Source organism: Mesocricetus auratus, unplaced genomic scaffold, assembly GCF_017639785.1.
Source record: "Mesocricetus auratus isolate SY011 unplaced genomic scaffold, BCM_Maur_2.0 Super-Scaffold_100007, whole genome shotgun sequence".
Taxonomy (NCBI): Eukaryota; Metazoa; Chordata; class Mammalia; order Rodentia; family Cricetidae; genus Mesocricetus; species Mesocricetus auratus.
This window is the reverse complement of record NW_024429191.1, coordinates 7721901-7744831: the sequence shown is the minus strand read 5'-3', so window position 1 is coordinate 7744831 and position 22931 is coordinate 7721901. Positions and strand designations below refer to the sequence as shown.

Sequence of the window (22931 nt, the reverse complement as noted above, 5' to 3'; positions counted from 1 at the left end):
GAAGCCTAAGCACTGGCTTCCCTGGGCACCTACATAACCTCCCATGTAGGTCTTTCTGATCTGAGAGCAGCCTCTCCTAGTGTTTGCCACTGTGGTGCTGCACGTCCACGAAGGAGTAAAGTGGTTGCCTGGCTCATCAGACTCCTACGGAGTGTGCAGGTAGGAACAGTCCTCTGCAGCTAAGCTCAGGTGGGGCTAATTCTTCCCAACTAGATATAAAGGAACAGGAACATTGATTAAAGAGTCATCATAAAAAGGCATAGAAACCAGAAACTCTAGGCTTTAGACAGAAACCTAGAGGGTCTGGGTGTAGGAGAGTACACACAGGCACAGCTTCTTTTGGGTGACAGAACCATCTTCAGATTACACTGTGAGATATTTGTTCATTACTAAAACTCACTGATTTTTACGCTTTTATGGCAGTGCCGCACATTGAACCCAGGACCCTGACTCTACCACTGAGCTACATCCCCAGCCCCTGAATTCTTTATCTGAATGAATGAGTTTACTACATGTGAACTAGAATAATAAAATTCATTTTATTTTCAATTTTTGGTTTTCTGAGATTTCTGGTCTCAAACTTGGCATGTTTCTAAGGAAGACCTTTAACTTCTGGTCCTTCAGCCTCCATTTTGAAATGCCTAGGCTTATAGGTATGGACCACAATGCTCAGTTACACGGTCATTTAAAAGGAAAACAATCCATATCTGGTAGCACAGGTACTCAAGAGGCAAGAAGACCTAGGCTACTTAGTGTCTCAAAATAAAAAGAGGAGAAAAAAAAAAGACTGGGGGTGTCTCCACCTCATGAGATGATACTTGCCTAGCACCACTGAAAAACAGACAAAAAAGAAAAAAAGAACATTCACAGGTGGAGGTAGTTCTAGGCTTGAGTTTCATACATGCAGGCCCTGGCAAGACTTGTGTGTGAGCCATTTCTCTGGGAGTGCAAACTGGAAGGGTGCACAGGGACTGGAGCAGGGGATTTCAGCGATGGTGCAGACACATCATTTCAACTAGGGGCAAGGGCAGTTTCTGTAGCTAAGAGGGAACTTCCGGGTGGTGAGTGAGAAGGGGAAGAGATGGGTGTCCCAGACAGCCCACCCTGAAGATAAAGATAAATATGGGAGTCTCAGGGACAGATTTAAGCTGTTTTTTCCCTCCTGCTTGGGGGTGTTTCCATTTCTGTCTTAGCTCTAGCTCTTGGGGGCAATTATCAGTGGATTTAGCTAGACTGAAGCATGGCATGCTGGTCAAGGACCTCCTGTCACAGTAGCCAGGAGGTAAGCACGTTTTTTTTGGGGATGGGTGTGCTTGCAAATAAAATGCTCTGGGCATCCATACCTACTAAGAAATGGCAGAAAGCTCTGGGTTTCCCAGAACCTTGGGTTGGTCTTGTATCTACTTAAAATGGGCTGTTTTATTCTGCTATATGCATAGATCATTGTCTTGCTCAGCCATCACCAGAGAAGTTCCCTCCTAAAGTAAATGCGAACAGAGAGACCCACAACTGGACAACGGGAAGAGGGGCAGGGACTCTGAAGCACTCGGTCCTAAATGGGACACCTTTACAGAACCCTCCTCCTCAGGGGCCAGGGGCCATGTAGGACAGGAGGTGGAGCTACTGTAAGAGCCAGAGGGTATAGATGGTTCCAAGAGAACAGTGTCTCTTGGACTGACAGACACACGCATTCAGACAGACTGAGGCAGCAAGCACAGGACCTACACACGTCTGGGCCCAATGTGATCCCAAAGCTGAGAAGGGGAAGTGGACAAGAGTGCCTATCCCTAACCAAGATGCTGTCTTCAACTGACAACTGCTTGCAAAGGATAAACTATTTTCTCCAGTGGAATCTCACTCGGAGTATAAACCACACTTAAGGATAGGCCCCATGCCCAGCAGTAGCAGGAGCTGGATGGTGAGGAAGATCAGGGAAGGGAAACTGATAAGAATATATTGTAATGAAGAAATTGTTTTTAATTGAAAATATAATGGGCTGGCTGTCTCTTTATTACTGAGCTGTATGAACTTTATATGCTGTAGGTGTCAGATCCTCGTCACAGATGCGACCTTTATTCCTTCCCACTCCAAGCTGTTCTGTCTTTCTCTCTGAGAGTTTTTTTGTTTGTTTTGAGACAGATCTTATGTGTGGGAACACCAGACCTTGAGCAGAGACCCACTTCCCCTTCTGCCTGGGAGTAGGCAGCTGTAAGACAATATTTAGTAAAAACATGTTTACTAAAAACGATACAATAAGTTCCTGGGAAAGGCCTTCCCACGGAAACCGCCCTGACCTCGACCTTGTCCAAAGACTAATCGCACCTTAAAAACCCACACACATCCACCTCTGGGGTCAGAGCAGAACCAGCCAGGGGAGAGGAGAGAGCAGAAGCTTCTCTGGTGGGAGCCTTTCTTAGGAAGTTTTCTTGAACCTTTTTGGAGCCTGTTTAAAGTTTTCTTTACATCGTTGAACGAGTCTCTGTGTTGTCAATCCCTGACACCCTCCGCACGTTCTCAGACACAGGCCTCGCAGCAGACGTGACACTTATGTAGCCCAGGTAGCCTTGAACTTGCTAAGCAGCCAAAATGACTTTGAATTCCTGATCCTCCTGCTTCCATCTCCCAAGTGCTAGGATTATAGGTGTGTGACACCATGCCCTAGCTTCAATGGTATTCTTTTTAATACTACTTCTAAAAACCTTTATAAAGTACAAGTTATCTTCTTTCTTGTTGTTTGCACGTTTGGTATTGGTGGCATATCTAAGTATATCTAAGTAAGTGCTGCCTATTCCAAGCTCAGACATTTGGCACAACTTCCTCAGCTGGGCTGGCCTGGCTCCTAGGTTAGCAGAGACTTCTGCCTGCCCTTTGAACTTCTGCCTCCCTTTCTTCTTTCTCAACTTTTCACCTCTAATTTAGGAGATCCAGGGCCCATCTGGCATCAGCTGGGCTGCACAGGGGTCTGGCCTCTCTAGTGTCCCACCTGGGTGGAGTGGAAGTCAGTGCCTGCGAGGGGGCGGAATGGGGTGAGAGGGAGGAAGGGAAGTTCTGCTCTCTTCAGACTCCTGGCTCCTGCCTTGGTTAGTCAGTTTTGCCATCAACTGTGGAGCCAGAAGAGGGAGCTAGAAGCTAAACGTTGGAGAGCCACTCCTCCAATTGGGGGCATACCTGATGGACACTACTAGGGACAGCACCTCCAGCAGCAGGTCTGCACCAAAGACGGCCAGGGCAGCCGGTGGGGGAGGAGCAGCAGTGGCTGCATATTTTAGGAAGCAGGTGATGGAGAGGATCAGGAACACCGTGGTAGACAGAAACACATCCAGGAGGGAACTGAAGGTGGCACTGGCAAAGGTCTTCACAGGAGAATTCTTGATGACCTGTTTAGAGCAGGAAAGGACAGGGATGAACAGAGCTATCCACAGATGGCCAGGAAGTACCCTGTAAGGGAGTGCTCCTGACCAGGCGCAGGCTGGGGCGTGCTCCATGTGGATCATCGCCTCATTACTGCCAAATTTAGAGAGGAGGCAAAGAGAAGTTAAGAAACTTGACTAGGGTCACAGAGCAACAGATTGAAAGTCAACAGACTCAAACACATTTACATAGTCACTCTGAAAGAGGAGTTACTGCCTTAGAGTCTAGGAGGACACATCTGTGAAGGCAGGAGGTGAGGGAAGCACCCAGTGAAGGGATGGCTGTGAAAGCTGGCTTCACTGTAAGACAGGCAGAAGACAGAGCAGCAGCAGCCCAGGAAAGCTTCCATGTGTGCAATGGGAGCACAGAACCTTTACCAAGAGAGCCTTCCAAGCTGGAATGAGGGCCCAGCAGTTAAGCTTATCTGTTGTTCTCCCAGAGGGCCTGGGTTTGATTTCCAGCACACGCACGGGTTGTTTAAAATTATCCATAAGTCCAGTTCCAGACCCCTGTAGGCCCTTCAGAGAGGCACCATCTCAGTCAGAGCTCTCCACACCCACAGAGGAAGAGGCACCACTGCTCCCTGTGTGTAGATAGAGGTCAAGCGTGGCTAACCCCAGGTAACACAAGGAATGAGAGTCAGATAAGCTGACTCCCCAAGCCCCAGGCCTGTCTTAGGATGAAGAGAGACTGTGTGGCCAGGGGCTTTGGAGAAAGGACCAGAACACAGTACACTGCTGATGGGCTTTTGCATTCAGCCTTGGCAGCGGGGGTCAGGGATGAAGGGGCTGGAGGTATGTAGGAGGGAAGGCCTGTGACCAGCTCTCAGTTTAATGCAAGTTACTTTCAGGTCAAACTGTCTCAGTTCCTCGGCCTTGGATAGACCCCAGGAGCGGAGAAGATAGGAAAAGTCAGGACTTGGCCTTGGGAAATGAGAGTGCTGGTCAGCCCCAATGTAAAGCCTGGATTCACCTAAGCAAAGTGGACACAGGGATAGAGTCCTAATACCTATACAGGGAATTCAGAGGCTCTGAAGATGGCCACGGGTCTGGTCCTAACTTTGGAGGTTCCCTAAAAAAAAATCCTAAGATCTTGACGGTGAAGCTGCCACAATAACCTCCCCTGCAGAGGCACATGTATGTCATTGCTCTCTCTGGGAATCTAATTAGCATTCTGGGGAGTAGCCAGGGCTTGGGCAGAGAAGACTCAGGGCAGCCAATAGGGGACTTCATTCTCACCTGACTATCAAGGTTTCCCAACTTTACCAACTCCTTGTCTGGAGTGCTAAGGCTCAATACTTCTTACATTAGGCAAATACCTGCAGTATTGTGTTTGGAATGTTCAATGACATTCACTGTCCAGTGGGGGGACTCATAGGACATCAATCATAACCACACAAGGTAAAGATTAGCCATATCTCCCAGGCATTAGCCTGGGAAGCCAGCATGGGACTGATCAAGACCCCCCTGAATCTGGGTGTCAGTGAAGAGGCCTAGGGAATCTACTGAGCCTTGGGCAGCAGATCAGTACCCATCCCAAGTATACACACGGACTTTGGACTCCCATAGAACAATGTGAGGTGCACTCTCACCCTGAACTCTTGGGGAAGGGTCTAGGCCCTGCCCTATATGAAATGACACACTATGCATACCCCCATGGAGAGCCTCACCCTCCCTGGAGAAATGAGGGGATAACGGGGGCGGGGGGGGGGAGGGCACGGGAGGAAGGGAGGGAATGGGAGAGGGACCTGGAACTGACTTGTGAAGCAACCTTGTTTCTTATCTAAATTTAAACTGGAAAATAAAATTAAAAAAAAAAAGATCAGAGGAGACTGGGAACATTCAGGGTGGTATAGCCATAGACAGACTTAGCAAATCTTTAGGGCAAAAAAATTCTTAAAGCTAATGGTGAGAGATTTAGCTCAATAGGGGTGTACTTAGCATGCATAAGGTCCCCAGGCTTGCCCTGTAAGGACCACCAAAAATTAAAAGTAAGTCCACTTGGTCTGTTCAAAAAAAAAAAAAGATTAGCCATATCTTGCACATCATGGTCTCCCTGGGTCGTGGCCTGGACATAACTGACATGCAGATCTGCCTAACAAGCAAGTGAAATCTGAATGAAATTCGTCTTCGTCCTGGGGTCCAGCGATGGTGCACTTTTAGCTCTAGGACACTCAAATCAGGTTGGAGGCCAAGGGAAAGAGAGCTGGGATCTGCTACCTAGAGCTCCAACCAGGCTGCGGGATCTTCCATTCATTCCTTTCAAGCATGCCCACTGAATATATGTGGTGTGTGGGCTGTGCTGGGATTTAGATAGCATTGAAACAGAGAGCTAAGTGTTAGGTTTAGAAATAAGATGCGATTTCAATATGGGGTGCACATAAAAAAGAAAGAAGATACAGGGGAGTAAAATCTAGCTGGTGTCAAGGACTGTTTCTTGGGGGGAAATGATGTGTGAGCAGAGAGGAAAGTTAACCCCTTAACTCAAGAGTGCTAAGATGGTGGTGCGGCAGAGGGGATATGAACCCCACATTCTGGATGGACGTACAGACCTCCTCATTTTCTGGTCCCATTTCAGAGAGTTGGAAGTGACAGCACTATGGGGAGAGAAGTGTCACTCAAGAACCCAGAACAGGTGTGACAAGGCATCCTTCCAGGGCTGGGTATGGTCATTAGAAGACTAGAAACACAAGCTAAGGAGGAGACAATCTGCATAAAGAGCCTTGGTTTCTCCCTAGCAAAGACAAATCCACATACAGTTCCAACACAGTTGTGTTGTGGGAAGTCAACACCAGCCTTCATTTTCCTATCACTTGGTAAAACACAAACCAACAGTGTCCCATGAGAACGGCGACTGTTGTGAGGTTGCAGTAAGAACATACCTCTTCCTGATAGCTGGTTCTGTAGGATCGCTCTAGCTCCTGGTCCAGGAAGTTCAGGCTGAACTGATTGATGGGTGGCTTGAAGAAATAATCTTTCATCAGGCTGGAAGAAACAATCAATGCACTCCGTCAGCACCAGCAGAGTCCATCTTAGGCGCCGTTCACTGAGCACATCACCAAAGCTACCTCTGTGACACTGTGACAGGTGCTGTTTCCACAAGCAGACCTCAAGAAATCCCTTTGTGTCTCTAGACACAACCAGATGCTGTGTTCCCCGTGAAGGATGACAATTGCCCATGGTCACCACGCTCATTATTAGACCCTGCTTCGGAATGTGGTCCACATATCCAGGGCTGGCGGACAGAGAAGGCAGCTCTTTGATCCTGTGAGATGATCTTCCCCGAGAGCCAGCAGATCTTGGTGCCTAGAGGACTTGCACTGATTTGGAGGCGTCAAATGAAGGCAATTCCAAAAGCTTCCTGTCACCCAGAATACTGACAGTAATTACACCTCAAATCTAACTAGCTGTTACTGTCATGGTGTTTACTGCTGGGGTAATTGCGGGGCTACTGTCAGATATTCAGAGTGCAGGTGAGACCTGAAAAGTGATCATGCTCAAAGACTTTAATAGCTGAGAAATCACACCTAATTTACATGACTCTCTAATTCCTTTATGGACTGTCAGCAAATTGTAATATCATTGTTATGATTTGGAGAATTACTGTAAATTTAAGGGAACACTGGTGTGATTTCAGAAGGTAAATACAAATATGGGGTGTAATCTCTCTCCCACACGCAGTAGCCATTAGCTTGGCATCACATAAAACAGGGAGAGCACCAAACGTGTCTGCCACAGTGGTGCACCTCCTCCTCCTCAGGCTGCAGACTGGATTCTTTTCTGTGACAGACATGCAATGACTTATCTTCTCAGACTCAAAAGAGGGAGGTCTGTTCCTTCATATTGCTCTGCCTGTCTTTCCAATGACAGAGGGAAGATGGCCAAGCAGCTTCCAGAAGATTACGGTGCCTCCATGTCAGCAGTCGAGTAGCAGAATTGACCCTGTAAAGCTGTGCGGCTCTTTTGTAATTAATATTGGGAGTTTCTGCTTCTTGGGTCTCACAGAAAATACAAAAACAACTGCTTGGAGGCACAAGAGAGTAGTCAAGACAGGTGAAGGAGAGGAGGCACCCTTGCAGGAAGGGGAGGAAGCCAGGTAAGGGTCCCACCTTTACCTTCATTTGGTTTTTCCTGAAAAGACAGGCAGGAGGTAGTGCCGCTGGCTAACCCTCTGATGGAAAAACCTGTAATCCCAGCACTCAGAAGGCCACGGCAGGACGATAAGAGCTTAAGAACACACAGGCTATAAATAAGACTGGGGCATGGGTGGGGAAGGAGGAGAAGAGGAGAAAGGAGGGGAAAGAAAGGGGAGGGGAGAAGAGAGACTCCTCCCTCAAGTACCGGGATCTTGGGTTTGTATAACCATTCCTGGCTCAAAAACTCAGTTTCAACGGCTTAAAAACTAGAAAATAGGGACTGGAGAGATTGCTCCACTATGAAGAGTATTCATTGCGCCTATGGGGCCTCTGGCAGTGGAACCAGTATTTACCCCTAGTGCACGAATGGGCTTTGGGAATCCATTCCATATGGAGGGATACTCTCTCAGCCTAGACACATGGGGAGGGCCTAGGTCCTGCCTCAAATGATGTGACAGACTTTGATGACCCTCATAGGAGGCTTCAACCTCCCTGAGGAGTGGATTGGGGGTAGGATGGTGGGTTTGTGGGGGGAATGGAAGGAAACCGTGATTAGTATGTAAAATAAGATTGTTTTTAATTTAAATAAAAATAATTTAAAAAGTATTCATTGTTCTTGCAGAGGATCCAGGCTCAGTCACCAACACCCACATGGTGGCTCACAATCATGATAACTCCTGGGTCAGAGGATCTGATGTCCACTTCTTACCTCCACACATATAACACATCTATGCTGACAAAACATTTATATGAATAAATAAAAATAAATATTAACAATTTAAGTTAACACCAAATTAGAACATATAGTTTGGGGTGACTACAGATAAAGAATGAGGTTACAAGTCCCAGAAAGTAAGAGGTAGGCTAGAAGAAGCCCAGGTCCTGTATAGAAATTATCCTCACATCAATTCTGACTCTTGGAATTGCTTCTTAATTGCACGTGAGCAGCTGATTCCAAGCTGCCCGGTTAAAGCTAAAAGACCATTTGAATTCAGATAAGTGAACTGTTTGCTGAGACAAAAACTAAATAGTCTTTAAAGAGACAGAATGATATTTAGATTTTCTAAATGTCACACACAATGTCAATACAACCCAATGTTACAAAGAATTTGACAATACAAACACGTACAGAAGAAATGTAATCACTATAGATGAACTCAAGACTCCTGAGAGTCTGGGGTAAGAGGACAGGGACTGTTAACCCATGCCACTGGGATACACGTAACAGCACAGGCATGAACAACGAAAGGAGAGTAACTGGTATACACTGTAAGATCTCTTCATTTAAAACAAAGTGATTTAACATTAATTCAAAGCCAAGAAATACAGCCTAAGAATGTAGTCCTAGTTTAGTTTCAGCCGTCAACCTGAGATAACCAGAGTTATGTGGGGGACTTGAGGAATTTACCAGATCAGACTGGTAAGTGGACGTTGGCCTTTAAAGCTGATGGGTATGAGAGGGTCCAGGCTGCTGTGGGCAGTGCCACCCCCAGGCAGGTGACCCTGGGCTGTATAAAAAAGATAGCTAAGTATGAGCCGGGGAGAGCCAGTGAGCAGTGTTCTGTTATGGCTTCTATTCCAGATTCCTGCCTTGAGTTCCTGCCCTGACTTCCTTCAATGATGCATTGTGACCTGGAAGAGTAAGGTGACATAAACCCTCTCCTCCCCATGTTGCTTTTGGTCACGGTGTTTAGTACTGTGTCAGAATGGAATCCAGAACAGGTGTGAATCTGTAACTCCTGGAGCTACAACTAAATTATGGTCTGGGTGTTTAGATACCACCAAACTCCCAGAGTACTACTGGAGAGACTGATGTTCTTTTCTCAATAATGGACAGAACAACAGAAAACAAGTGAACAAACAGACTGTCAAAACAATACTGTCAACCACCTGAACCTAACTGATGCTTACAAAATACAAAATAGTTAAGGACTGACCATACCCAGAATATACATTCTTTTCAAGTGCACATATCTTCACCATAACAAGCCATATATGAGAACATAAAACAAGTTTCAATTTATATGGAAAGGACTGAAATCACACAAGGCATGTGCTCAGTCAACAGCAATAAATTAAGTATTAACAAAATATTCCAAAACCATTCAGCACACAAAGGAATCAGGGCACCTTGGAGAAAAGGCTCATTCCTGAGCTAGGGCAGAGAAGGTATGAAGTGAGTCTGGAACATCCTGCTGTGTTAAAGAGACCACGTCTAAAAGACCCAGTCGCCAGTTTGAAAGGGGTCACTGGCCTGATTGAAGCTTTCGAGTGTAGTAAGCAGAGGATGGGACAGAACGGGAGTGCATGAATTCAAGCTAACGATGGTGGGTGAAGTGGGAACAGGGAGGGGCCCTCCTTACAGTGGCTGCTGAACACCAATGGCAACATTCCACCGATGGAACCCACCACTTACACTATCACAGCTAGGATGGCTGTAGGCAAGACTCATCAACAGATGCTAGTTAACCTTAAGGAAGTCTGACAGGAAGTGTGGTAATTATGAGATCTACCCACGATTGCCATTTGGTTCTAATGAGAAATTAATAGCAATAGTTTGGAGGAACCGGCAATACTTCACCCAATCAAGATGCCTATCACATATTAATGACTCATGGGCATCACATCCTCTGGATACGACATGGATGAAGGACAAGCCTGGCCAGGGAAGCAGAACATAAGTGTGATAGGGAAAGTCACAAAACCCAGCATCCAGGTCTTTCTGTAAAATCATAAAAGACTAAGCAAGATGGCCAAAGGGCTGTCTCAGATTTAAAAAGAGACTCTAGAGGATCGACCAGTAAAGGATGCAACATGTGAGCCCAGATGGGATCTTGGGCTAGAGGGAGAAAGTGCTGCCAAAGATGTGATGGATCATTTCACAATCTGCAATATGGACTTAAGGCTAAAAAGAATATCCCTAAACTTCTTAAATTTGATGTTTGTAAAACAACATCCTTATTTGTAGGAATTGCTATATGAAGGAGTAATGGCCATTCTACCCAAAATACCTGTCAAATGGGAAGAGTAGTGGGAGAAGGGAACGGAGGGAGGAAGAGAAAAAAATGAATGATAAAACTAATAGAGACTGGTTGTGGTGACACACATGTCTGCTGAAGCTGCAAGTTCAAGGCCATTTTGATCTACATAGTAAGTTCTAGGCCAACCAGGACCACACACAGTGAGACCCTGAGTCAACTACTACTCCCTAAAACACTGGGGAAGAGCAAATAAGAAAAAAAAATGTATAATGATAAAAATACCACAAAACCTATTTCTTTGTATGGTCCTCAAAACAATTACTTAAAAATTAACAGAGCAGAGAGATGGCTCAGCAGGTAATGGCTTTTGCCACCAAGCCTAACAATCTGTATTTGAACCATGAACTGACCTCTAATGTGTATTATACTCACATGCAGGGGCGCACACACACACTAAAGAAATAAAATAATAGCAATAGAGAAAATAAATGAAATGCTAGAAGTTGGTAGATCAGGCAGTGAATTTCAAATTACCTCAGAATAAAAACAAACACATGGATGAGGCAACACATGGAAGAGCACAGCTCCCACAGACTGCACCACAAGGCTGCACAGCTCCCACAGACTGCACCACAAAGCTGCACAGCTCCCACAGACTGCACCACAGCTCCCGCAGACCGCCACCACCGCAGGCTGTGGGGCCTACCTGTCTTCTTTGATGACATCCACAAAGTGGGCATCCGTTTTCTCACGGATGTTCTTGAACCTCAGCGGGAGGAGGGCTGACTGGTCCAAGCTCACACCTGCCCACCGTCCTTTCTCCTGCAGGATCTCACACAGGGAGGTCTGGCTGTTGGTGAGCTTCTCCTCTGGAGGAGGGCTCAGGAGTCCGTTTTGGGTTTTAGAGTTGGGTCCTCCAGAAGCCTGCCTCGAGACAAAGAGGAAGGAGCAGAGGGGGTGAAGTCGTGGCCAGGAGCACACGCCGGTTCTCACCTACCCTCCCAGCATGCTGGAGTCTCCCACCCAACACTCCACTTCTCCCCTAACCCTGCTTTGGGACCGGGCATGTCTGGGTGTTCAGCAGTCAGAAGAAAGAGGTCTTAGAACATCCACGAAGTGAAAAAGATGAGCTTAACACAGAAGAGGGCTACAGCGAGGGTCAATGGGCTCCCCAAGGAGGCTCAAGGAGGGTTCTGGGGAGCCTGTGGCTCTGAGAAACGCCCCATCTGAGTCCCTTGCTGATGCTGGCGGATGCAGAATGACAGAGACGGGGCTCCCAAGGAGGCAGTGTCCAAAGCCTTCCTGAAGGCTTTGTTCAGGCTTCACTCTGCTTTCCACTCCAGTCTGCCCTGGTCTCAAAGCCTCGGTCATCTCTTACCTGGAGGAGGCGCTTTGTCCCCTTTGCACCTCTGTATTCAAGCAAACGTAAAGCCCAGCCCACAGCTCTGTGAAGCCTTTTGAACTGGCTGCCCTTGAAGAATCTCATCCAGTTCTACTTTATACGGATGGGCTCTAACTGGCCATCCTGGTTTTTTGTTGTTGTTTTATTTTTCTTCAGTGCTGGGGATCAGATCTAGGGCCTTGCACATGCAAAACACATGCTCTACCTTCACTACTGAGCTACAGTCCCCGCCCCACCATCATTTTATCTATGGTTCTATTTAACCCCACACCTAGAAGGTGCGGAAGGCTATTCCTAAGAGGAGTTATTCTCAGAGCTAAGAAGTTGACGAGACAGGAATGTCACCTTAGGTGGATGCGCCAGGAGAGGTACTGACAGGAACAACAGCCATGAGCTTGTTACCTTGGTGCCGGTCTTAGGCTCATCCTGACAGCCGTTTTGCACAGCTCCTCCTTCTGCACCAGCTTCCGATTTGGGAGCAAACGTGGTTCCGCAAGAAGGGCACGTCTGAGAGAAAACGCAGGCCATGGGAGTATACTTGCAAACCACCTCCGTGACACACAGTGCAAACAGTTCAGGGTTGTTGCTATACTCTGTCCCCACACAGACATGATGGGAGCGAGAGGAAGGCTCACTGAACCGCACAGGTCCAGGAAGAGCTAAGAACAAACTGGCAGCTTGAAAAGGGCAAAAGCCTATGCGTGAATCCAGGGCAGCACAGCCAAAAGGAAACACAAATGCCCGTTGGCTTGGACAGATCAACCAACTGTGCTCATTCACACAAGGGGACATCACTCAGCCGTGACAAATCAAAACCTGCTTTCGTACACACAAACCCTTGGCACACTATGCTTTTTTACAATTAAATCTGTCCTTTAACAATTTCACATGCGCACACAACACATTCTGATTACTCTCAGACTCACTCTTTTTTAAATCTCCCTCTACTTCTGTCAGTTCTCCCTCCTTCCTACAAATCTCTTTCCCACGCTCCCAGCTTTTTGCTTTGTGCTGTGATCCGCTGAGTTTATCTAGAACCATCGCTGTGACCATGGGTTTGGAATTACCCGCTAGAACCTAGTGGGTTTATCAGTAGACAGACAATGGCTCACCCTCTTCCAGAGTCTGTCAGTAAGCCAGTAAGCTCAGCACAGAAGGGCAGAGTCCCATGAGCTCTACCCCATCCTTTACTGACTGCTCACAAGGCCAACACTGTGCTTGTCCCGTGCCTGTAACTGAGCTGCAGTGACTTCCTGATGGCAATGGCGGTGTCCCACCTACAAGATGACATTTTGCAGCCCTTCTCCTCACCTTTCAGCCCCTCCGCTCCATCTTCTATGATGTCTTGTTTAGGGATGTTTGTCTCAGTCTCCTGAGTGGCCACGACTGTGCATTCATTGCCATTTGTCTGAGTCTGCCCAGCCCCCACTACCCGAAGCTTCCCACGTGTGTTGTAGAAGTCTATATACTTCAGTGCCCTCCGTCATGCTTATTGAAAAAAAGCCAGGCATGGTGATGAACACCTGTAATCCCAGAACCTGGGAAGCAGACAGGAGGATTGTCACAAATTCAAAGTCAGCCCAGTCACACAATTACATAATGACTTTTAGGTCATTTCGCCAGGGATATCCACTGTCAAAAAAGCAAACAACAACAATAAAAATAAGATACAAAAGGCTATATACTATGTGATTCCATTTGAGAAGTTGTGAAATGCCCAGGAAAGGTAGTTCTAGAGAAAGAAATAAGATTAATGATTGTTAGGAGTGAAGAGAAAACAGTGGCTGCTAACAGCTATTGGATATGCTGAATGCTTGTGTGCCCTTCTCTCTTAGCATAATTCCTGCAGTGAATAGGAGGTAGGGTCTTTGGTAGGAGATTAAGTTATGGGGCTCATGCTCTTATGAATGGGATTATTGCCTTTATAAAAAAAGAACCAATTAATGCCCTTGTCTGTCACATTCTGTGAGAAAGAACCATATATCTATGAAGCAGAATCATGTTCTCACTGGATATCACACATATTGGTTTCCGGAACAGTGAGCAATAACTTTAAATTTTTAAACTTATTTTTAATTATGCTTACATGTTTTTATGTATATGTGTGTGTGCGTGTGCATGCACACACATGTGAGCAGGTGTCTGAGGAAGCCAGTTGTGATCTGCCCAACTAGAGTGCTAGGAATTAAACCCAGGTCTTCTGCAAGAACTTAACCACAAAGCCATCTCTCCAGCACTGAGACAAGAACTTAATCACAAAGCCATCTCTCCAGCACTGAGACAAGAACTTAACCATAAAGCCATCTCTCCAGCACTGAGACAAGAACTTAACCATAAAGCCATCTCTCCAGCACTGAGACAGATTCCTACTGTGTATGTCATCCAGTTGACAGATTTTTGTTACATCAGTTAACTGGAGTAACATAGGTTTTTTTTTCTTTCTCTTTCTCTCTTTAAGGGGTGATGCTCTGAAGTAACATCGTGATACCACCTTGAGAATATACTGTAAACTGAATTGTGCATGATTAGAAGATCGGTTTTGTGCTAAATGAATCAGGCTAAAGTGATAAACCAGTGAGCAAACTGATCTACCAGTCCTCAAGTAATAGCTGGGCTGTGGTCTACGAGCACTGGATGATGGGCAGCTTGCATTGGGCTGAAAACTAGGGATATGTGTTGACCCATAAATTCCAAGGAAAGCAAAAGTTAAGACTCGGTACAGGCCGGGGTGGAAGGAGGAAGTCTTCATTCTCATATCCAGGAGCTTTGAGTCTCAGCTGCTACTTACTACCTTGGAGACCCCCACCACCACTAAAATCACTTTATCTCAGAACCCCCATGTGCAAGATGAACGGGAAAACTTTGCTTGGAGAGATGTTTTAAGGATTACATGGGATGAGTATGTGTACAGCCTAGCACAGTTCCTGGAGCCCACTATGTCCTGAAGAGTCACTGCTATTATTAACACGACACAGCAGCCTAGGGACTGCCATTGGGATGGCAATGACTAGTTGCCAACAAAGATGATTTCTTCTCAGTGAGAACTAGTAAGCATTAGGATTAATTATAGAAGACTAGATATTATTGGGAAATTAAAATACATATCACTTCATAGCCTAACAGCAAGAGTATGACCCAGGTTCACATCCAAAATGAGGTCACAGATCACTGCTGCATGAAATAAAAGTATAAAGATCCTAAGGGGTTATACAGTTTAGGAATCTGACATAATGCAAACTGAACATTCATACTCATCTGAAGATGGAAGTACATGTGCCAAAGTGGCTATTATTTATTAATTAGCATATTTGAACAAATATACTAGCTCACAGGTTAAGTCTGTTTATACTCTTTATTTTATTTTATTTGGTTTTTCGAGACAGGGTTTCTCTGTAGCTTTGGATGCTGTCCTGGAACTCACTTTGTAGACCAGGCTGGCCTCGAACTCACAGAGATCCGCCTGCCTCTGCCTCCCGAGTGCTGGGATTAAAGGCGTGCGCCACCAACGCCCGGCTACTCTTTATTTTTTAATTTTGTGTGTGTATATGTGCTGGGTTGGGGAGCATGTAGAAGCTAGAGGGCAGCTCCATGAAGTTGGCTCTCTCCTTCTATTTCTAAGTGGGCACAGGGGATCAAATTCAGATTGAGTGGCAAGCAGTTTCCTCATGGACCTATCTCCCTAGTACTGTTCTTACACTCTAAAGCTGGTGTGTCAGCAAGACTGAACTGTTCCCACTGTTAAATTAACATAATAATTTTTATGAGATTGTATCTCATATATCTCAGGTTAGTCTTTTTGGGGTGTTGTGTTGAGACAGGGTTTCTTTGAATAGCATTACCTGTCCTAGAATTCACTTGGTAGACCAGGCTGGCCTCAAACTCATGGAGATCTGACTGCCTCTGCCTCCCAAGTGCTGGGATTAAAGGTGTGAGCCACCACACCTGGCTACAACAAATAATTTTTAAAACATCTTATATTGAGTGGGTTAAAGTTCAAACATTTGCTAATGGACAATGTTAAGAGTCAGTACAGTACTTGCCACATAAACATGATGCATCTCCCAGAACCCATGCTGTTTTTTTCAAGTCATGTATGCCATGAGCACCTGTAATCCCAGCAGTGGGGAAATAACGACAGGAAGATTCCTGGGCCTTGCTGGCTAGCTAATTTAAATAAATTAAGGAGTTTCAGGTTCAGTGAGGCTGACTGTGTCACTAAGATGAGGAGTGACTGAAGGAGATACCTGTCACTGACCTCTGACCTACACACACACACACACACACACACACACACACACATGCACACATCATCAACATCCAGTACAAAGTGACCCTCTGAGCCCCCAATGGAGGAATGAAGTAAATGGGCCCAAGAGATACCTAGTTCTGCACAGAGTTGTTTAGAAGGGTGGGGTGAGAACTTGCATTGGTACTAGTGCAGTGTTTGGCTTGCTCCTCCAGGGGGCACACTGAACATCTCACTAACCAATAGTCGACTAAGGAAAGGAAGGACACAGCTTAGTAAGTGGGGACAGGTCGGCCTTATGGTTTGAAAGGCATTACTTTGAGTCAAACCCATATGTCCCTTAGACCTTGAAAACAGGAGATGAGCTGGGCGGTGGTGGCGCACGCCTTTAATCCCAGTACTCGGGAGGCAGAGGCAGGCGGATCTCTGTGAGTTCGAGGCCGGGCTGGACCGATAGCCTCCAAAACAATACAGAGAAACCCTGTCTCGTAAAAAACCAAAAAAAAAACAAAAAAAAACCAAAAAAACAAAAAAACAAAACAGGAGATGAAACAGTAAATAGCTCTGACAACTTTTAAACATCAAGACTGGAGAATAGCCACAGAGTGGTTAAAGCCATCAATACTGCCACCATCCTGACACAGTGGTCCTGGTTCTACCACCTAATAGGTGGAGGACCTCTCTAAGCCTCCTTTACAAAACAGAGTTATATTACTGTAACGGCAAACCAAGGATGTACATGTAGAGTATGTCAGAATATTTCAAAAACAGCTTTTTATTATTTTTTTTATGACATGGTCTCAGTGCTGCAGAGATGGCTCAGTGGTTAAGTGTGCTTGCTATTCGATCATGAGGATCAGAGTTCAGATCCCAACACTAACGTCAGGGAGCTCACAAACACCTGTAACTTCAGTTCCAAGGATCTGACGCCCTCTTCGGGTCCTCCACGGGACGCTGACACAGGTGTGCATATGTATCAACACAGACATACACATACATAAAAGCATACACGAAGGCTATATAGCCCTGGGTATCCTCAAACTCATCACACAGTCTAGCTCAGGTTGTCTTTGAAGCTGCAATCATCTGGCTTCCTCATCCTGAGTGTTGGGATTATAGGTATGTGACACCACACGCTTCAAAGCAGTTTAGTTTTGTGTGCCAGCTCTACTCAGGACTTCATAGACCCTTCAGTTGAGAGGGGTTTTTTAAGAGCACATTTTGGCTATATGGAGGGAACTGACTGATTGGTGATGTCTGCCACGGTCAAAGGCTGGACAAGTGGGAGCGCTGGGGTAATAGGCGGCTGCTGTCTCCTGGCCTTCTTAGCAGGGTGGTACCCGGGGGACCTAGGCCTGCAGCACATCATTTCACGGAACTCTGGAAATGGGGCTTTTGGATAGTCTCCTTCTTTCTCAGCCATTTTCTCTTGGGGAGATTTTCTTGATTAAAAGTTTGGAACAAAAGCCAAGAGTGGTGGAGTACACCTTTAATTCAAGCACGTGGGAGGCAGAGGCAGGCGGTTCTCTGAGTTTGAGGCCAGCCTGGTTTACAGAGTGAGTTCTAGGACAGCTAGAACTACACAGAGAAACCCTGTCTTGAAAAAAAACAACAAACAAACAAGTTTAGAACAAATGAAAATTTAAAAATTTCAGAAAAATTCAGGGGAGACACTCTCCTGTCTCAACAAAGTCTAGAAGCCCCTTTGCAGCATGAGGCACCTACTTCTCTACACCCCCACAGCCATTTTCCTTTGACTGCTTCTCCATCTTAATTTACATCTGAATTGAAACATCTCATAACTCAAGTTCTGCTAAGCACTGATACATCTGTGGAACTTTCCCCACTCACCAAAAATGTCCATCTCTCTCCTATGCTTCTGGCATCTCCATCGTTGCCAAGAACCTCCTACCAACTCAGGCAAGAGCCTCTCCTGTACACCTTGGGAGGCGTGGTTCACTGTGGAGCAAGGCTGGCGGGCATAATAGGGAAAACTCACTATTGGAATGACAACAGCTATGATTTAGAAGTGTTTACGTACTAAAGCCACAGAGTAGCAGTCAGGTTTGCAGTCTTGACCACCTTCTAGCGTTGAGAAGTGCCCAGAGCACTTGCTGTGCAAGTATGAGGACTTATACCCAGATCTCAGCACCTGTATTTAAAAAAAGCTAAGTGTAACCAGCAGCCTGTAATCTTGATGCTAGAGCTGGGGCAAGACTGGAAGATTACTGGGAATTACTGGACAGACAGCCTAGCCAAAAAACACTGTGATCCAGATACAACTGAGAGACCTTCAAGGTCTCACGGGAATGAGATGGAAAGTGATAGGGCAGGACAACCAATGCCCTCCCCTGGCTGTCACACATGCACACACAAGAACACATGTATATGTATGTGTATAACACATATGTATACACATGCATACACCACACACACACACACACACACACACACACACACACACACACAAGCTCGAGCACATAGAAAACGATATAAGTCTTCTAAAGACAGATGGTTTGTGGACACTGGGGTTTGACTCAAGAGCTCCTGGCTGTGACCACCATGAGTTTTACTCTGGCTGCCTTTCCTGTTACAAGGATGGCCTATGAAAAATCCTAGCACTCTGATCTGTTAGACTGTGATTGCCTGAAATAACCCAAACTTCTGTAACTGTCACTCTTCTGAGTGCATCTACTAGAACATACACACTAAAGGAAGTGCTACAACCCCCTAGATAGCATACCTACAGGTCAAGGAGTTTGCTACCTGTTGCCTGGGTAACCAAAGAGCCCTTGGAAACTCATCAAGAGCACACTTCACCTTTTCCCCCTCCCTTGTGGTGGACATGGACTTTGAAGGGAAAAATCACAACTATTCTTCTAACACCCATGGACACATTTTCAATAGTTTCTGACATGTTTCTATGTACACACCCTAATTCTGGTCAGAATACATGACACAGAGTTATAAAGTAGGGCTGCTGTTTTTTGTTTGTTTTTATTCAAGGCCATTTCCACTGAAAGACAAATCATTTTGAAGTCAACACCTGTCCCTTTTCATAACTGCCACAGGAGGGAACAGGGAAGACTTTGGGGGTCAAATACCAGTGAGGTTCTGGATTTGCTTGTTTAGTCTACTGATTACTGACTTTAGTCATGTGTCCAGGCACTAGAAGAAGCATCCACCACCATGATGGTCATGTTGGACATGGCAGGCTGGGGTAAGCATGACTCTGTGACAACAGACATCACTGAGTTCTCCAAGCTCTTTGTGTCTCAGTTTTCTCCTCCTCAGAAACACCCATAATTACAGGGACAACAAGTTCCATTTTACACAAGAGGAAACCAAGGCAGAGAAGAGAAGGGACTTACTTTATATAGTCATGCAGTTAGAAAGCCATGAGGAACTATGAGCCCAAGCAAAAACAAAACAACAACAAACAGTTTGACCCTAACCACCACACACTGGGTACTCCATGTTGGGAAGAAGTCACCAGGCTAACTATGCCACCTGTGGTCAGAGCTTTGTCACTTTAAAAAAATAATGGACTAGGTATGGGCAGGAGCACTTCCAAAACAGATGACTTCTGCTGGGAAAATATTCAGAGGTAAACAGACAGGAATCCTTAGAGGACAACACAAAGCAGCAATTATCACAGAAAAGAAAGGTCCCACGGACTTGAGAACAGGAAGCAGACAGTACAGGAACACTGGAGGCAAAACCGTGAATAAACAACCTTAAAACCCAGACACAAGACCTCAAAGCCACCTTGTAGAGAATTAAAGAACACTGAATTACTGAACCTTTAATTTAATTCCTCAACCCTACAGGACTTCTGGACTTAAACACTAAGGTTGTTTTGTTTTTTGTTTTTGTTTTTGTTTTTTAAATCCAAGTGAAGGATAGGTTAGATTCATCCAGACATCGAGGTGCAGGCTTGAAATCCCAGAAGTACAGGCAGAGAGGTCAGGTGTTCCAGGCCACCCTGGGCTGTATGAGAGAAACCCAATCTTAAAAAGAGGAGAAAAGAAAAAGAAAAAAAAAAACCATAGAGATTAGTTTCAGCAGACTGTGAGGAAAGACTGTTACTATGTTGTGGAAATATCCCACAAAGAAAACAAAATAAGGGAAGTATTTAGTATTTCAGTAAATTTCATTTACACGTAACATTGCAATCTGATAACATTCATTAAACATATCATGCATATCTTTCCACTTCAACTAGTATACATAAATTCCTTGTTGAATTTTTGTTTGTTTATGTTGTATATATGTTATGGTGTGCATGTGGAAATCAGGACAACTTGTGGGCATCAGTTCTCTTTTTCCACCATGAGGATCCTGGGGACTGAACTTAGTTGTCAGCGTTGGTGACAGGCCCCCTTACCTGTTGAGCCATCTCATGGGCTTCAAAATTTCTTTAAAAATATTTTCTGATTTATAATTGTAGGAAACAAGGTCAAATGCATTGTTGCACGCCTTTAATCTCAGCACTCGGGAGACTGAAGCAGGAGGATTGTGGATTTGAAGCTGGTTTGGGTTACATAGCAAGACTGCCTCCCAAACATATCTCTGATTTCTGAGTTCTTGGAACAGGTAGCAATGGCTGCTAATGCAGCCCTGTGGTTAGGGAAATCCTGTCTGGGTTGTTTGACTCATAATTTCACAAGTCAACCAGACCAGAGTTCTTTTTACTTCTCATACTTGTGTGCCTCCTGATAATGGACTGCATAAGGGAACATATTTTGAGAGACACCACCTTATGCTAGGCCTCCTCAGGCTACAGGGTCATAAGTCCACAAGGAGTTTACTCTCCTCCATGAAGTGGTCATTGACAAAGAAAAAGCATCCTGCTGAGGGGAAATAAACAGACGCTGTGTAGGATTCCAGTGCAATGGAGATGCTCACATTAGGGCAGACAATTTCACCAAGGCAACAGACCAGTGTCACATGTTCAAGGCACTGACAGGTGTATTGGAGAAAATGGCACAAAGAATGCAGAACAATCAACTGGCATTTTACAAAATCTCCTACTCGACGGAGGATCTTACAGGGCTGGTTATCATCTTCACTGCCCTCTGTGTAGAGTCACAGCAGTTACCCAGTGCTACTGAGTACTCAGGACTGGATGTCTGCTCGCTTCTGTTGCTGGGGAGATGGGACTGTAAGATGGACTCCTGGCAGTAGCTATTCCATGGTGTGGCCTGCCCTTTATCTTTTCAGGTTCTGTGTTCCCCAAATGTGAAATCCAAATGATTCCAATGTTCTGGGATAGCTCTAGTCAGAAAAATTCTGACCATGTGCCCAAACTATCCATCCAGAAGCCAGAAATTACACTCCATGAGCTAACTGACCCTTCCATCCTGAAAAGGACACAAAGACCTTCCCCCCCCACACACAAATGTCTTGGCAATTCCAGTCAACCCTGTTTTCTATTTCCAAGAATTCATGTTATTTGGAAATGTGCACATGGAATAGAATATGCTAAGTAGTTTTTGTCCTTCAGATCAAAACATCTTTACAACTAGAAGAAAATTGTCTTTTAATATGAGAGAACTCTGTCTTAAGGCATAGAATCCCTGATGCTAGAGAGGCCGGCGTATCATGGGGAACTCAGCCATGCATGCCCAATAGGCAGATGAACACAAGTCATTAATTTTGAGTTTTGAGCTCTATTTTTCTATTTAAACAAGGCTCAGTTTGAGTCCCGAGGAAATCCATTTTTCCATATGCAAAAGAACACTTTTGGAAAAGCACATTTTTTATCCTTCCCTACCTGTGTTAAGTCAGTTTGTAAGATGGGAGCCTCTCCTGTTGACAGTGAAGTACCTGTCCCCATCTCTAAGGCAGGAAGTTCAGGCAAAAAAGTCAGACATGCTGTCACCCAGGCTAGTAGCTCAGTGTTCTTCCCCTCTCTCCCAGGGGATGCTGGGCAATGTTGGGGACACTTTAGGTTAGCATAACTGGGGAAGGGGTATATCTGACAAAGTATTCGTAGGCAGAGGTCAGAGATGGTGCTGACCATCTGGCACATGCAACACAGCTTCATTAAACTAATAAAGCACATAACTGCAATGATAAATGAGTGTTTTTCATAAACCTGGACACAGCAATGACCAGGAGTAATCAGATGATGGGTGCTTGGATACTCCATCATATTGCCATTTGGAGACAGGGTCTTGCTCTCTAGTCAGGTTGGTCTCAAACTCACAGTAGCCCTTCTGCTTCAGCCTCCGGAGTGATAGAATTATAGATGTAAGCTACTATACTCCGCCCATACAAACTCTTGAGTTTATGGGCATGCAGCTAGCTTTCAAACCTGCTGCTGCCATATCATCCTACTGTTTTGTTATCTGAAAGCTCCAAACAGCAAAGAACTATTAGAAGTATCTTGATCTTTTTTTAAAAAATGGAAAAAGCAAATATTTAAATGTGAAAATAAACAGAAAGGCTGAGTAAAATGCTTGCAATGAGAGCATGAGACCTACCTGACTTTGATCCCAGCACCCTATGGAGAATTGGTCTGATGGCGTGCACTTAGACTCTTAGTGCTGAGGAGGAAAGGACAGGACACTGGCCTGTCTGACTAACTGGTAGTCCCAGGTACTAGTGAAAAAGCCTGTTTTTTTTCTCAATATATGTTTTTATTTAAATTAGAAACGTGAATGTTTCACATGTCAATCCCAGCTCCCTCTCCCACCCCTCCAGAAAGCCTGTTTTTTTGAAGTTGGGGGTGGTTAGATGGTTCTTTGGGAT

At 45.3% G+C, this 22931-nt stretch overlaps 1 protein-coding gene across 2 annotated transcripts in view; it reads right to left on the bottom strand.

Annotated features, from left to right (window-relative positions):
- Positions 1-22931, bottom strand: part of Adcy9 (adenylate cyclase 9) — a 129048-nt gene that overhangs the window by 15497 nt on the left and 90620 nt on the right. Inside the window, exons 4-7 of one of the 2 annotated variants that reach the window (XM_013121709.3) lie at positions 12275-12436; positions 11234-11451; positions 6293-6395; positions 3169-3377 (exon numbers count right to left, since the gene is read on the bottom strand). In XM_013121709.3, coding sequence (XP_012977163.1) covers positions 3169-3377; positions 6293-6395; positions 11234-11451; positions 12275-12436 — 692 coding nt within the window. The remainder of the gene's footprint in view (positions 1-3168; positions 3378-6292; positions 6396-11233; positions 11452-12274; positions 12437-22931) is intronic. The other variant, XM_005081664.4, reaches the window with a different exon arrangement.